Source organism: Solea solea, chromosome 11, assembly GCF_958295425.1.
Source record: "Solea solea chromosome 11, fSolSol10.1, whole genome shotgun sequence".
Taxonomy (NCBI): Eukaryota; Metazoa; Chordata; class Actinopteri; order Pleuronectiformes; family Soleidae; genus Solea; species Solea solea.
In genome coordinates, this window is record NC_081144.1 from 22,012,674 (window position 1) to 22,028,280 (window position 15,607).

The following is a 15,607-nucleotide window of genomic DNA, read 5'->3' on the forward strand; positions in this document are numbered from 1 at the left end:
AACATAAAAATATGATCTGATATTCCGCTTGGGTAACCTTTAAATCCATGAGCAAACAAATGCTGCTATGCACCGTCGCCAAGAACTAAGTCAAACTGACAAGTGGGTCACATGACACACTGACATTTACAGTACAAATAAAAACCAAGCCAGAGATCTTCAAGCACCTTGTTTTAGTGTGTTTGTTTAACCTGCTTGCTAAGCAATGTCTGCTGTTGTGCAACTTAATACATTAATACTAGGCAACTTTTGTGATTCTACTACCCTCTATTGCAGTGGTTCTTAAACTTATTATACCACCTGAGAAAATATTAAGCTCCTGAAGTAACAACTTTTCACAGGAGGCAGATTTATTCCCAATCTCTTCCTCACATATACTTCACACACTGGTATCGTGAATTTCTCTGTGAGATGAATAAAGTATCTATCTATCTATCTATCTATCTATCGTGAAATTAGATCATGATGGAGCGGGAGATAAGGTGACTCTAATTGTTATTATGTAATTACTATTTGTTGTTGTTGTTGTTATTTGTTTCATTTTCTACGCACTCTGGTCTAAATTTTCCTCCAAGTTCTACCACAGAAAGCTTGCGTACCACTGGTGGTACACGTACACACAGAGGTTAGTAAAGGTTAGTAAAGGTTAGTAAAACAAACAAACAAAAGAGACAGTGGCACGGTGCAGATAACACAACTAATCCAATTTATACTGTTACATAATAGTCAAGCACAGGTGACTCCAAGCTACCGCCATCTTGGAGTCACCTGTGCTAGTGAATGTTGGGTTTTATATGTATAATTATGAAGATTTACTATGTAAAATAACATTGAATAAGAAACCATCTCATGCTTTTTCCTGAAATAACATCCTTTTTCTTCAAAGCTGTATTCCACATCAACTCAGAACAAATAATATTTCATATATGCAAAATAACCTAATCTAATCTGTATTAGGACTACAAATTATTTTCATAATCGACTAATCTGTTGATTATTTTCCCGATTATTCAAATACTGTAGCAAGTAGTAAATGTCAGAATATGTTGAGAAATGTCAAAAACCCAGAAATGATGATGTTCTCAAATGTCTTCTTTTGTCCACAAACAAAAATTATTCCGTTTTAATGATTTCTTTGTCAGATGGAGCAAAGAAACCAGAAAATATTCACATTTAAGAAGCTGAAAAATCATTAAACTCTCAAATCGATTATCAAAATAGTATAGTAATAGTAAATATCGAATAACTGTTGCTGCCCTATAATCTATAGCTCGAGTCCTTGTCTCTTATATTGAGTATGTTAATGTTTTACAACTAAAATAAAAAAGGATCATGACAGTACAATAATAACAATAATAATAAAGTAATAATAAACTAGTCTAATAAATGAAGAAAAAACATTTTAAATAAATGCATGATTTAAAAGACTCACAGTATTAAATCAAGGGACATTTGCTTTTTTAGAAAATATACATGTTAGTTTCTGCCAAACAGAATATATATTAACAAAATGACCTTTGAGGACCTCAATGTACACCTGTAATTTTAATATTTGAATTTTAAAATTAAAATACTTTAATATGAAATAGTTTTCAGTGAATTCCGCTGTAATAAGCAGTAGATGAGCTAACATGTCAGGTGCACAATGTCTGAGGATTTAGAGAAGTGTAACTTATTTGATTTGTGTGAAAATCCTCATCAAAACGTAACCACAGTGTACCCAGACACGATGACGTCACTCCTGTCTGGCTCGCTCGCACGAAGGAGGGAGGGAGGGAGGAGGAGGAGGAGGGGGGCGCACGGGGACGCGAGAGAGGAAGGAGGGGGAAAAAAAAACCTCAGCCATCATCAGCGCCCTAGCGGTGCGGGGTCACGAACTATGACCTTTAAAAGAAGAAAACCAAAACAAACATTTATTAAAACAGCAGAGCGTCCCAAATCCACGAGCACCGTTCCCCGCAGGTAAGTCTAAGTTCCGGACTGAAAACCGCAGAAAGCTCTGGAAAGATACAGGATGATAAAGCAGTGCAGCTAACATCCCGGTTAGCTTGGTAGCTTGCCGATGCGGAGCTCCCCTTCCTGTCCGTCTCCGGTAACTCGGGGTCTGGGCACGGATGCTGGGCTCGCTATGATGAAGCTGGTGTTCTTTAGAGACAGTTACACACATGTCGACGTTTGACCGCCTTGTTGAACTGACCTACGTTTGCTAATGTGACAAACTCGGGGGCATAGAAGGGCAGAAAGGGCTCCGAGCAGCTGCGGTCTGGTAAACAGGTTTAAGCTAACACTAGCTGACAGCGCTAACAGTGGAGAGACGCAGCTGCTGCAGATGAACTCGACCCTTTTACCTTTGCCACCCCGGGGACAGGAATGGCTTCAAATAATTCTGACTTCATTCACCAAAGCGGCGTTTTTACACGCACTACCAGCACACCGACTGTCGTTCATTTCATTTGTGGAAAGAAAATGCCTCTAGTATATTTAATAAGTATTCGTCTCCAGTGTTTTGGATGACTGCCAGGTTCTCCATTTTGTTCAGTGCTGTAATGATGCGTTCAGGGACAGAGATATTTTGATGGACATTGTGTTGAACCAATCAGTTAACAATACGAAGCAACAGTAGCATCATGGTGCTCGCCTATGGAGTACTGCAGGAACATTAATCACTGTTCAGTAATAGATAAACAGACATTATATCCAAACTACGACATTTTTGTGTTGTACTTTATGAATTATTAAAATGTAAACATCAGTAATAAAAAAGTGTGGTTTTAGTCTGAGCCCCGGTCAACAAACATAGTTAATACAGTAAAGAAAAGGAACTTAAATTATTAGTTACTAACTGATTAGGCAACGCACAGAAAAGTAATAAGCTCTCTTGACATATTGAAAGATTTGACTGGTAATCTTTCCATTGTCCAGTTGCCTTTCCTTGTTAGCACTTAAGGACTATTGAAAGATTGTGGGTTTTTTTTTCTTCCTTTCTTTGTCCTAAATATAACCTGTATCTGACAATAATAATGTTGATAATAACAACAACAATACTTGTGATGATTATGTAGATGTCACTAACAATAATGATAATGATCACAGTCATTATTATTATTACTGTTGTCACTGTGTTTAACATTTTAAACAATTGTAAGAATAAACAATCATGTCAACAGCCATTAGTTGTAATTGTTGGTGTCCTCAAAGGTTATTACCATGTGCTGATACACATGTTTTCAAATACTAAACAGTGATGTGTAGGGCCTCCATTTTAATTAATATATGACATAGATTATGTCAGTTATGTCACATAAATTAGGTATAAAATCTCCACAAATCGTACAGAAGAAATGCAATGGTATTTTTCTTTTTGAAAATGTCCCATTGTTGTCCTGGTCTTCTGAGTCAGGTTTCCCCTTTGTCACAGATGAATGTGTGTGCCATATTTCCTTACAGACCTCACTAATGACCTCACATCATCATGGCATCCAGCCTGAATCTGCTCGCTCAGCAGAAAGTGGATTCTGAGCACGAGGCAGAGGTGAGTGAGTGCACAGGACAAGAGTTGCTGCCTTTTTGAGTTGTTTCCGAAAAGCCATGAGGGGTTTTTATTTAACAGAGATACAGTCTCTACATAGTTGCCTCTTGAATTTAAATGAAAGTGTTTTACAATGACATTTTTGTGCTTTACAAAGAGTCGAGTGAAATATATTTGTGTTGCTGATGTGTTGTTTTACATGTCCTATATTTAACACATAAATGCTTTACAACTGATAGGTTCCGTCCTCTCCGTCAGACTCCGCAATGAGTGAGTCTCCTCAGCGCTTTCAGTTCATTTCAACTGAGCCTGCGACAACACCACAGCGTATACAGGTACTACTGCAGTTTGCTGTAGTTATGAAAGATAATGCGACACTGCTCTTGCCTGTTGTTTAGGTGTGTTAGTTAGAGGTTGACTGATATTGGTTTGTCTATGTCTGAAGCCGACTGAAGAGCTGAAACAATTACTCGATTCATTGATTAATAATAAATTAATTAATTAATAATAAATTAATTAATTAATTAATAATAAATTAATTGTCAACTAATTTGATAGTTGGTTTTTGTGTTTGTTTGTTTTTTAAGATTAGTACAATCTCTTTCCAGCTAAATCAAAATTCCAGCTATCATAAAATGTGAATGTTTTCTGGTTTCTTTGCTCCATGTCACAAAAAAAAGATATTTTTTAATTTTTAGTTTCTGGACATTTGAGAACATAATTATTTAGAGGTTTGGGAAACATGTTTCAACATTTTATGGACCAAAAACTAGTCTATTAATCAGGTAAATAATTGACAGATTAATCAATTATGAAAATAATTATTAGTTGCAGTCATACGCGGGTCATCAAAAACCTAAACTTTGTCAAATAAATTAAGTTTGGTGTGTCCTCATTCTCTATGTATCTCCCTTTTCCACCTTCACCCTCAGATTGTAACTGACCAGCAGACAGGTCAGAAGATTCAGATAGTGACCACGATGAACCCATCATCCACTGCTCCCAAGCAACAGTTTATTCTTACAACAGCTGACAGCTCAGGGGGCAAGGTTATCCTGGCCTCACCAGACAGCCACAACACTAAGCAGCTGATCTTCACTGCTGCAGACAGCCTGATGCCAGGAAGAATACAGGTACACCTGTACCCAGAATATCAAACCCTGAGTTGACACATACTGCAATGATGCAATGTCTTGGTCTTCATGTTCATTATCATTATTAAGCTGGATACACTGTGTGTTTTTGCATCATGCATCTTACTGCACATATGCACCATATTTGTGAATTTCATAGTGTAGTAAGCCATATTGAAGGAATTTGCTGTATATGCTGAGTATGATCGAATACCTACCGGGTCACACCTACTTCGGGCAAATACTTTATATTTAGGTTCATGTCGCATTTGGTCATGCTGGCTGGGCTAACCAGAGTTCATATGTTGCACCACTGAAGTATGTGATTTTTTTGGGCTACAGTATACTCAAAAAAATCATATACTTCAGTGTTTTTATCTGGGCTTACTTCAGTTTGTCAAGTCGAGGTTCTGCAGCATTGGTACCCTTTACACCCTGGCATTAGAACCCGGTTTCTGTGATCAGATAGCGGACCGATAGCGCTTCACCACATCCATTTACACCTGGTATTAACAGGCGCCTCCAGTGTCCACATCAATATCCAATTGCTAACCCAACAGAGGTAGCCTCACGTGAAGTTGCGCTATTGTATGGACTATTGTATGGACTCCTCTTTGCTTTTTCACACAGGGGATGAAGTCGTCTTCAACAAGCGAAAAACAACAAAAGCAGAGTAGCACAGTTTTGTTGCCACTTTCACTTTAGCTGTGCTCGGAGTCTCCAATGTATTTCCACTCAAATAGTTGTTGTGGGTTGAATGGAGATGCATCGAATTAATGTCAGAGACAGGGTGGCACAAATTCAATGTAGCTTACATTAAATGCTTCAGACTTGGGTCAGGTTTCATTCAGGATTGGTTTGAACTCTGGAATGGGGCTCAGACAGAACAAAAAAGCTCACCAACCTTCCCTTGATTTTGCTTTTTAGATTGTCACAGATCCAGTGTCTATGGAACGGTTGTTAGGACAGTCGGGGGACCTGAGCCGGTCACAGCCAATAGAGTACTGTGTGGTGTGTGGGGACAAGGCTTCAGGTACAGTTGTGATATTTAGGCAGTTAATGTCACACATAGTGTCAACAAACACACACACATGCACACACACACATGCACACACACACAGTCTTAATCTCTTGTGTTTGTGTTCAGGGCGTCACTATGGAGCAGTCAGTTGTGAGGGATGTAAAGGCTTCTTCAAGAGGAGTGTGAGGAAGAACCTGACCTACAGCTGCCGCAGCAAACAGGACTGTGTCATCAACAAACACCACCGCAATCGCTGCCAGTTCTGTCGGCTGAGGAAATGCCTTAAGATGGGAATGAAGACTGAGTGTGAGTTTGTATCCCAATCTAAGAAAAATAAATGGATTTATTGATTTATCCTGGTGTGTACTTGAGTAAGTATTGGTCACTATTGATTTGAGCCCCTTGGTTTTTCTTAGCTGTCCAGAGTGAGAGAAAACCCATTGACATATTGCCCAGGGAGAAACATGCCAATTGTGCTGCCTCCACCCAGAAGATCTACATTCGCAAAGACCTAAACAGTCCACTCATCGCTACACCGACCTTTATCTCAGATACAGAGACAGATGGATCCAGGTCAGTGTGAATCAGTACCATAAACAAACCTAGATCTAGGTTCTCAGCTGTTGGCGTGAAGTGGATTTTACTAATGTCTTTTTCTGACATGTGCAGATCCAGCCTGCTGGACCAGGGGATGCTGGTTAACATCCAGCAGCCGGTCATCCAAACTGATGGAACTTTGCTGTTGGCCACTGACTCAAAGGTCAGTAACATCTCTTTGCTCTGTTCTGCTGCCTTTTTTTTTTTACAGTGGACTCACTCTTAATTTAGTTCCTCAGTTTGTTTTAAGAAGCAACATGTGTTTCCTTTTGCTGCATGCCTCTATTTTTTGTCTCTGGAATGGATCAAGTCTCATGTGACCTTCAAATTCTGGACTATTTGTGTTGTCTTCAGATGGAGTCTGGGCATGGGGACCTGGGGACACTAGCCAATGTGGTGACATCGTTGGCCAACATGAGCGACTCGCTGAAAGAAAACCTAAACAATGGCAATGCGTTGGACAGCCAACAAGAGGAGCAGTCTGCCAGTGAGATAACTCGGTCAGTCAGCACTGTACATCCAGGAAGGATGATGTTTATGAGCTTACAGCAATTTTCTCTCACACAGAAACATCTTACTTTTACATACCATTCTTGAACACAACTACAACAGCTCTGTGGCACACACATGTGCATCACCTCTGCCTAACAACTGAGCTGTGCAACAATTATGAACATATTTGCAAGTGGCACTGGTGCTCCCAGTTGGAACATTTTCTCACACTTGACTCCAAAGTGTGACTTAATGGTCACAGCCTGGAACCCTTTGCTGCCGTAGTGATTTAGATGTGATCACATGTGAATCAATACACACAGAGTAGGTGTAGTGGAACAGTCAATAGGAGCACATGCTCTCTCTCACTCCCCAAGCTGCTCTGTGATTTATTAGGTTAAAAGCGGTAAGGACAGATTGAGTGCAGGCTGTAAAGTAGAAGTGAACAAGTGTTGTTCTTGCTCAAAATCACTTGATTTACATGATGCTGTTTATTATAGAATAGTTGTGTAGTATGCCTACTGTATCTTTAATTGTTTATTTTCTATAATATTTTATAGAGTTATTTTTTCACTGGGATAGCTTAGAAAGTGTCACGCAGAGTAAATATGTGTTGGGAATGTATAGATTATTAACACATTGCTTTGCATAAAATTATGTTAACGGACTGTGTGTGTGTGTGTGTGTGTGTGTGTGTGTGTGTGTGTATACAAAAAGTGCCTTTGACACCCTGGCGAAAGTCTTCAACCCACCTGAGAGACGGAGTCTGTTGGATAAGTGTATCAGCGGAACAACAATCCAGCTGATTGGTAGAGACCAGGAGACCCCCATCATTGAAGTGGAGGGACCACTGCTCACGGACAGCCATGTCGGCTTTAAGGTGGATGGAGACGAACGCTATTCAATGTTCAAAACATTGGTCCAATAATCTCCCCGTAATAATCTCATTATGTCATTGCATGTTTGTCTAGCTGACCATGCCCAGCCCTATGCCGGAGTATCTGAATGTACACTACATCTGTGAGTCAGCGTCCAGGCTTCTTTTTCTCTCCATGCACTGGGCACGCTCTATCCCTGCCTTCTCAGCACTCGGGTGAGAAAATATTTCACAGACTTATATTACACTCTCAGGTTATAACACAACAAGCTCCATTCTCCAGTCTTCGCAGTATATGATGTTGTCTGTGAGCTCACGCTTGTTTTTCCCTCTTTGTCGCTGTCTTTATTTCATTTTTTTCAGTCAAGAGGCAAACACCAATCTGGTGCGAGCCTGCTGGAATGAGCTGTTCACTCTGGGTCTGGCTCAGTGCGCTCACATGATGAATCTGTCGACCATCCTCACTGCAATCATTAACCACCTACAGAGCAGCAACCAGGATGGTAGGACCACAGACCTCGTCATCACTTCACAGTAGGACACACACACACAAACAGGAGATGAAATGTGCTGTTTGAAGTTGATACAATAACAAACAAAAACCTTGAGAATTTTGATTTGTCAGTGTTTTTAAATTTTATGATGATGGAACTCGGACATATCGTGTTTTACCACTACATTTGTCAGATGCACAGATGGCACATGATTGCATTATTTTCCATGTGTTATTGGTGACAGCCCAAATAGTATACCACCAGTTGAATGCCCTAAATTGGAAAATATATGCATTCTTGAGTCCTGACCAAGTGACAACAGGTCGTGCATTCAATATATTTTCACTTCTTGATTGACATCACCCAGGAAACCAGAAAACTCTGTCCATTTTTCATATGTGGTTCATTGTCCATATATGAAACTGCTGTCATTATGTCAAACCATGACCACAATCTGTCTTAAATGAACATTTCACAAGAGTTCCTACCTTATTAGTGGCTGTTTGGATGAAGCTTAAAAAAAAAACAACGTACATTTTCTTTTCTCCCATCTAAGACAAGCTTTCAGGGGAGAGGGTGAAGCAGGTGATGGAGCACATCTGGAAGTTCCAGGAATTCTGTAACGGCATGACAAGGCTGGAGACGGACAGCTACGAATATGCCTACCTGAAGGCTATAGTGTTGTTCAGCCCAGGTGAGTCTGCTTATAGAAGCATCTGGTTGTCTTAATCTGATTAATATTTATAGCTGTAACTTCATTTTGTGAGAAGATAATTGTGTGTTAGATCACCCAGGTGTGGACAGCAGTGGACAGATTGAAAAGTTACAGGAGAAGGCGCTGATGGAGCTGCAGGACTATGTGCAGAAAACATATCCTGACGACATGTACAGGTGCGCTCATACTTCCAGTCTGACCAGCCAGCCCAATCTGCTTAGAAAGTGGTTGCATGTTACCTATAGTAAAATTTATTCAATAATACTTATACTTTAATTTATTATTGATTTATAATCACTGCCTAATTAACACGGAGATTCAATTTACTTTACACCTCAGCTGTTTTCATATATGTTTACATATACCTAAATAAGGGATGTACCCATCCTGAACTCAAGTATCCAATCAAAGCCAATCTTGGCATTTTTTAACTGATTGAATGTAATCAATCACCCCAATCGCCTCACCTCTGATCATTTACACCAGTGGTATTTATTTCATATCATGTGTGTTTGATATAATTTGTCATATTTTAATACGATGACTTGTTTTGATTTGCTCTGTGGCATTCTATCCTCTTTGCCTTGAACAAATACAGCTGTGTTTGTACAAAAAATAAAACAAATGTAAATGCTCTGGTATCAAATCACAAAACCGACAACAAAATCAACAAACCAGTAGAGAAGCCACATTTTCACCGTTCACAACATACAATTATACAACATACTGTGCACAAACACAGCTGGTTTAACTGGAGTGAGAAAGGAATATGTTCTTCTTTCTCTCTAAAGTTCTGTCAAAAAACAGTTGAGAAATGTACAGGGTTAGCACTTTCAGTTTATTCTCTGGCAAAAGGTTTCAGTCATCTTTGTGTAACCGGAGACCTTTAGTTGGTATTTTCAGTTGCCAGTTTACATCGTAGCAGCCTGATCTTTACCTTCAGCTTGTTTTTATGTATCCATATCTATGCTAGTCACTTCACCCCATGGAGTGGGAGTGAAGTGTTGTTTTTAGTGGCTCTGTGTGTTTGTCTGTCTGTCTGTCTGTTTGTTTGTTGGTGCTTCCACACTTGCACTTGCCAATATGACCAACAGAGGCCACCAGAGGCTTGTTGCATGAATGGGATGAAATAAAAGTGGTCTTGTGTCAGTTGAAGCAATCAATCAAGCAACTATGAATAAATAATACAATACAAATATAAAAAAAATATTTATGCCAGGGATATTTATTGTATACAGCCAAATGTGAAAAACATTACAAATGTTGTTATCGGCCTTTTTTTTTTTAATTCTAATGATCCATACGTAGGCGCTTTAAAGCTGTAGTGTGTGGCTTTTAAGTATAAACAAACATTGAATGACCACAATGCTGATAAAGCCACTTAAGCCAGTTTATACAACTCTCTTGTGAGAGTTGCACAACATTCCTGCGCTGCACACAGGAAGTGAAATGACTGAAAACAAGAAGTGTCCGTGAAAAGTTTCAGAAATGAATTCTCCTTTCTGTCGTTCAGCAGTTTGACTGGATAAACACCTCTTTACACTCTACTCTACCCCCGGCCCTGCTCTGCTGCTGTATACACACACAAACGCTTCCTCAGTCAGGTCTGATAGTTTTTCTGGACAGAGTCTGTTTTCAGATGAAGGATGCAGCATACAAATAGTGTTACATCGTTTCTGTTCACAAAGCCCAAACAGAAGCAAAAGAATAATATCAACAACAACCAAAATCACCAAAAGTTACACACTGCAGCGTTAAGTGTCTGGCTCACAGAGGAAAAAGACATATCATGTGGCTATCTCAACACAAATAAAGATGATTTGAAGTGTTGTTTGTCTCCTCAGGTTGACCCGTATCTTGACTCGTCTCCCCGCCCTACGCCTCATGAACTCAAGTATCACAGAGGAGCTCTTCTTCACTGGTTTAATAGGTAATGTTTCTATTGACAGCATTATTCCCTACATCCTCAAGATGGAGACAGCTGAATATAACAGCCAAGACTCTGATGCTACAGACTGACATTGCCACCACTCCAGGACTCACAAATGCTAATTAAGACATGCCATTGTCTCTGTCACAGGTTAAAGGGTTTAGTTTTGAACTCCAGTCTAAATCCAGCAGTAACCTCTTGTTTTCTGACTGTACGTGGTACATGGTCCAAAGTCATGCAGGAATCCTTGGTATGTTAAGACGAGCCATCATTTCAGGACCTGGATGACACTCTGAATGTCTTCTGGAGCTGATATACTGTGGTCCTCTTTAGTTTCTGGCCTAAACTAAGCCACACCAAAAAAAAAAGAGAAAGAAATGTTGAGCGAAATCTCTGCAGCTGCAGCCACACTCATCTCCTGCAATGCATTTATAGCACTTAAAGCTTGTTACATGTGAACTTTACCCTTTAGCCACACCTGTCAAATACTTTTACATTTTAAAGCCTAACCATGCTCTCAAGTTTATCAAGGTGTCATCAAATGAGACATTATTTAAACAGTTTGAAAAAAGTTCACATATTTTAAACTCCAATCTTATTCCTTAACTGTATTTTTAGGCTGTAAATTATTTTTATTTATGTTGGCCTCTAGGAATACTGCTTCATTATTATCTTAAATGCCTAACGACTATTCTAAGTTGTTGTTTTTAAATTTCCATAGTGACACAGTTGTCACTCTAATAAAATCCAAATAATAATTGGCAGCACTTCAGTCAGGAAGAAATAACTGAAACATAAGCCCTTAATCACACCATTAAGCTTCAAATTATTTATTTTGCCCAATTATTCACTTTTAATTTTCGCCCTCGGAATCACATAAAACAAATGTTCTCTTTTATATTGAAACACATTCAGAGCTTTTATGTGTAGATACACTCTGGGCCACTGTGAATATGTTTATATTTTAAGCAGTGCAATCACCACGTCACTCATCTTTTTACGACAATCAGTTGAAACGCTGTTTCCCCTCCTGTCGTGTTCTCAATCTGCACTCCGTATATATCATTAGTGGCAAGTATTTCTTCAAAATATGGCATCATCTTCACGTCTTTGAGTTGAGAAATGTTACTTATGGGTAGCTATGCTACTCTTTATACTGTTTGCATTTGTATGCTGCTAAATGCACATCAATCAGATTTTGTGGTGTTTCGCTGCAGTCATTCTGACTAAAATGTTTGTGTTTTGTATGTTTTCTAAAAACTTTGATTTGTTGTGTGTACAAATTTGCTTGTTGCATATGAAGTGTACTTAAAAGTACTGGGCAGGTTACCCTGATTGTAAAAAAAAAATAACAACAGAAAAACAAAGTGAGGAATACAAAGCTCATGAGTGAAGCCAGTCTTAGGTGTCAGTGTTTCCATGGTTTTGTTAGAGAGCGGGACATCCACTGCACTTATTTTTCTTTGATGTTTTGACCTGAGATTCAGATTACTGGATGTATCTCAGCATCGTTTCCACCCATTTGTAATGAAGACAGACATCAGATGTGCTCACTAACCTGACTGTCGATGTTCATACCAAATTGTAAAATTCTAGAAGTAGATCAAACTGATCTTTGTCTACTTTTAAATTAGCTTGAGGTACTTGAATTAGTTGGTGGAGGAGAGGAGGCTCCAGACATGACAAGTTTGTTTTCCCTTTTTCCACACATGCATCGAGTAGGAAAGCTTCTGTGAGGAAAAGCAGTGCTCGTAACCCATTATCTTTGTTTTGATTTTAATTAATACAGTGACGTTGCAGAAATGAACAAAGGAACGGCCTCCAAAAGCTTGAATTGCACTTTAAGAGTGTTCAACCTCTTTGAAACAGAACACAGACAAACATAACTACTAAGAAAAAAGAAAAAGAGTGCATAAATTAAGTAAATTACATTTTAAAAGCACTGCTATGCAACGGTCCGTGTCAGTCTAGCGTTCCATGCCTGCCCACTCGATCTCAAATTCCATTCCAGTAGCAGCCATTTCTCACCATGAAGTTGCCCTCATTTGTGTTTCCTTGTATTCTTTGAGTTCTGAGTTGTACATGTGTGGGTACTGGTGGACTTCCTCATATAAACTCAAGCAAGTCTCCATGGTTACCTTCTTCTTTGGACCAAAACAAGGGCGGGCCAGCAGTTGGACTGGGAAAGTGTTTTGCTAAAGGCAGCTGGCACAAATCAAACTGGAGGTGTGTACGTTGGCCGTGTGAATGTAAGCAGACGTTGGAGGATGATGTAATTTACGTACACTAGTGGACCTCTGCTCACTACCACCCGGCGCTAACTTATGAGTTTATGGAAAGGTAGCTCAAGTCATTTTGGAGCCCATCCTTCACTTACAGAGCTCTCTGTGGTGAAAAACGGCAAACAAATACACTACCTGGCCAAAAAAAACAAAGGGTCACGCACTAATATTTGGTTGGACCGCATTTAGCTTTAATTACGGCACTCATTCGCTGTGGAATTGTTTGCGATAAGCTTCTGCAATGTCACAAGATTTATTTCTGTCCAGTGTTGCATTCATTTTTCACCAAGATAGTGTGTTGATGATGGGAGAGTCGCACCACTGCGCAAAGCCTTCTCCAGTTCATCCCAAAGATTCTTAATGGGTTTAAGGTCTGGACTCTGTGGTGAAAATGATGTCTCATGCTCCCTGAACCACTCTTTCACATGCCCGATGATCCTGACATCGCCGTCTCGGAATATGCCCGTGCCATCAGGGAAGAAAAAAATCCATTGATGGAATAATCTGGTCATTCAGTATATACAGGAAGTCAGCTGACCTCATTCTTTGGCCACATAATGTTGCTGAACCTAGACCTGACCAACTGCAGCAACCCCAGATCATAGCACTGCTCCCACAGACTTGTACAGTAGGTACTAGGCATGATGGGTCCAGGTGGCGACTTTTTTTTTTACCAGGCAGTTTTTATAAACCCTGTTCTTCCCTGATCCCTCCATGCCTGTAGCCCTTTTACTTGAACTATAACCCTTCTTTGGGATTAAAACCCTGAAGATTGCCTTCAGCTGACACTTTAAAAACCACTTTCAGCCACAACTGAGCAGCTCGTTACGCTCCGTGTCTATTGCTGCGTGGGAAACTTAGTAGTAATGACGTACACATCATATGGAGGGACGTCCTGAACTTTGAGGTCTTGGAAAACGTTGAGTAAACAGATCATGAATGTGACGATGCTATGTAGCAAACAACCCTGTTTGAATGCAGTCTATTTATTGACGGAGTCGGAAATATCGGTACTCGAATGCAACTGCCAACAAAACGGCAGCCATGACAACACAGGAAAAAGGAGTATGACGTCAGTTTTTACCCGAGACATTAGCACTCTACTATATTTTTTCCTCGCTTCACATCTTGTGAGGCAGTGTTGCATATTTCCCTCTTTATATGTTTTCTATTTTTCACATTTTAATCCCCCCCAAAGCAACAGTATGGGAAACGCTGACTGTCTTGTCAGACATCCATTGTCTTTGCCACTATAATTAGGGTTCCCACAGTCATGAACTGATTTGTAAGTTTGGCTTGATCTGATATCAAATGAATGCATGAATGTCGCTCACTTATGTCACATGATACATGTGATACCTGTAGTATGCATTATGTTCACTCTTGAGTGAAATGAGCAAGCTTTAACAGGATGATAATCAGCAGAAATGAGTGGATGTTGACTAAGATATTCCATTCCAAAATCCATGTTACATTTTCGCTTCAAAGCCTGCGATAGGGCTACAAAGTAAAAGCCTCATTACTACTTTATTCAACTTTTGTTAAACTTTTGCTAAAAAATTGTCATGGAGGTTTGGTAAAATCTAATGGAAAAGTTTTGAAAATGAAATAAAAATGTGTGGGAACCCTGTTTAATGCCTCAGAGTAAGCCTCCACAGCAACATGAGTGACGACATCATCACTGACTGTGTCTCGTGAATATATAATGTCAATAATGTACTAATAGGGTTGAAAACCCGTTCAGACTGTTTGTAAAGACACTGGCGTGAACTTACCTTTGTACGTGTAATTTCATTCAAATGAATGCATGTTGTTTTTAAGCGGGGTTTTATAATCTTGTTGCCGTGTGCCCTAATAAGGAACATTGTTGTCATTTTTTTACAGTGCATTGCAGTGCATGGAGAAGTTGCTTAAGTCCATTTTATTAAATGCTGTATATGAAAAGAAAATTGATTTGAATGTCTAAATGTGGCTTTCTTTTTCAGATTGTGGATTGAATGTCCAATTGTCAAGGATTTATACCATATAAATGTTTTGTTTTGCTCATGTAAAAAAAAAAGATTATGGCATTCAAGTTTTGCTCAAGTTTGTCACAACCCTACATTTCTACCTCATACCAATGACAATATAATACAAATGTATAAAGACTGTAACAGCATTCCTGTCTCTGGGGCCGGCTTCCCTGAAGCCACATATTATGGAAGAAATAAACAATTATTCATGAAATATAACAAGACTCTGTCTGTACATGATGGAAGGGTTTCACGTCTCTAGGAGTTAAGTTTTATCCTGTTAGTTTTACAGACAACAGGTAAAACTAAAGCAATTTGTCTCGTGTTTTGGAATAACTAGAGAGAGAAGACCGGAGAGGAGAGTATGGTGGAGGATTAGGACCACACAGAAAAAAATATTTGAGTTCTGACTTTAAACTTAATTCTCAGAATATAGTCAGAATTCTGACTTGAAACTCAGAATCCTGACTTTAAACTCAGAATCCTGACTTTAAACTCAGAATTCTGACATTAAGAATTCGGAGT

At 39.3% G+C, this 15,607-nt stretch overlaps 1 protein-coding gene across 5 annotated transcripts; it reads left to right on the forward strand.

Moving 5' to 3' along the window:
- Nucleotides 1-1,536: 1,536 nt before the first annotated feature.
- nr2c2 (nuclear receptor subfamily 2, group C, member 2) lies at nucleotides 1,537-12,919 on the forward strand. Of its 5 annotated transcripts, none has more exons than XM_058643023.1 (15): nucleotides 1,537-1,962; nucleotides 3,448-3,532; nucleotides 3,769-3,864; nucleotides 4,462-4,662; nucleotides 5,590-5,695; nucleotides 5,810-5,989; nucleotides 6,100-6,256; nucleotides 6,353-6,443; nucleotides 6,635-6,780; nucleotides 7,490-7,652; nucleotides 7,744-7,865; nucleotides 8,013-8,152; nucleotides 8,700-8,837; nucleotides 8,914-9,034; nucleotides 10,703-12,919. In XM_058643023.1, the coding sequence occupies exons 2-15, from the start codon at nucleotides 3,473-3,475 to the stop codon at nucleotides 10,875-10,877; spliced, it is 1,896 nt and encodes a 631-aa protein (XP_058499006.1). In that variant the 5' UTR covers nucleotides 1,537-1,962; nucleotides 3,448-3,472; the 3' UTR covers nucleotides 10,878-12,919. The 5 variants fall into 5 exon arrangements, 3 of the variants coding, with proteins under 3 accessions (XP_058499006.1, XP_058499009.1, XP_058499008.1); XM_058643025.1 differs by having other exon boundaries at nucleotides 1,538-1,962; nucleotides 8,929-9,034; XR_009241728.1 differs by lacking the exon at nucleotides 10,703-12,919 and having other exon boundaries at nucleotides 8,013-8,183; nucleotides 8,914-9,032.
- The last annotated feature ends 2,688 nt before the right edge of the window (nucleotides 12,920-15,607 follow it).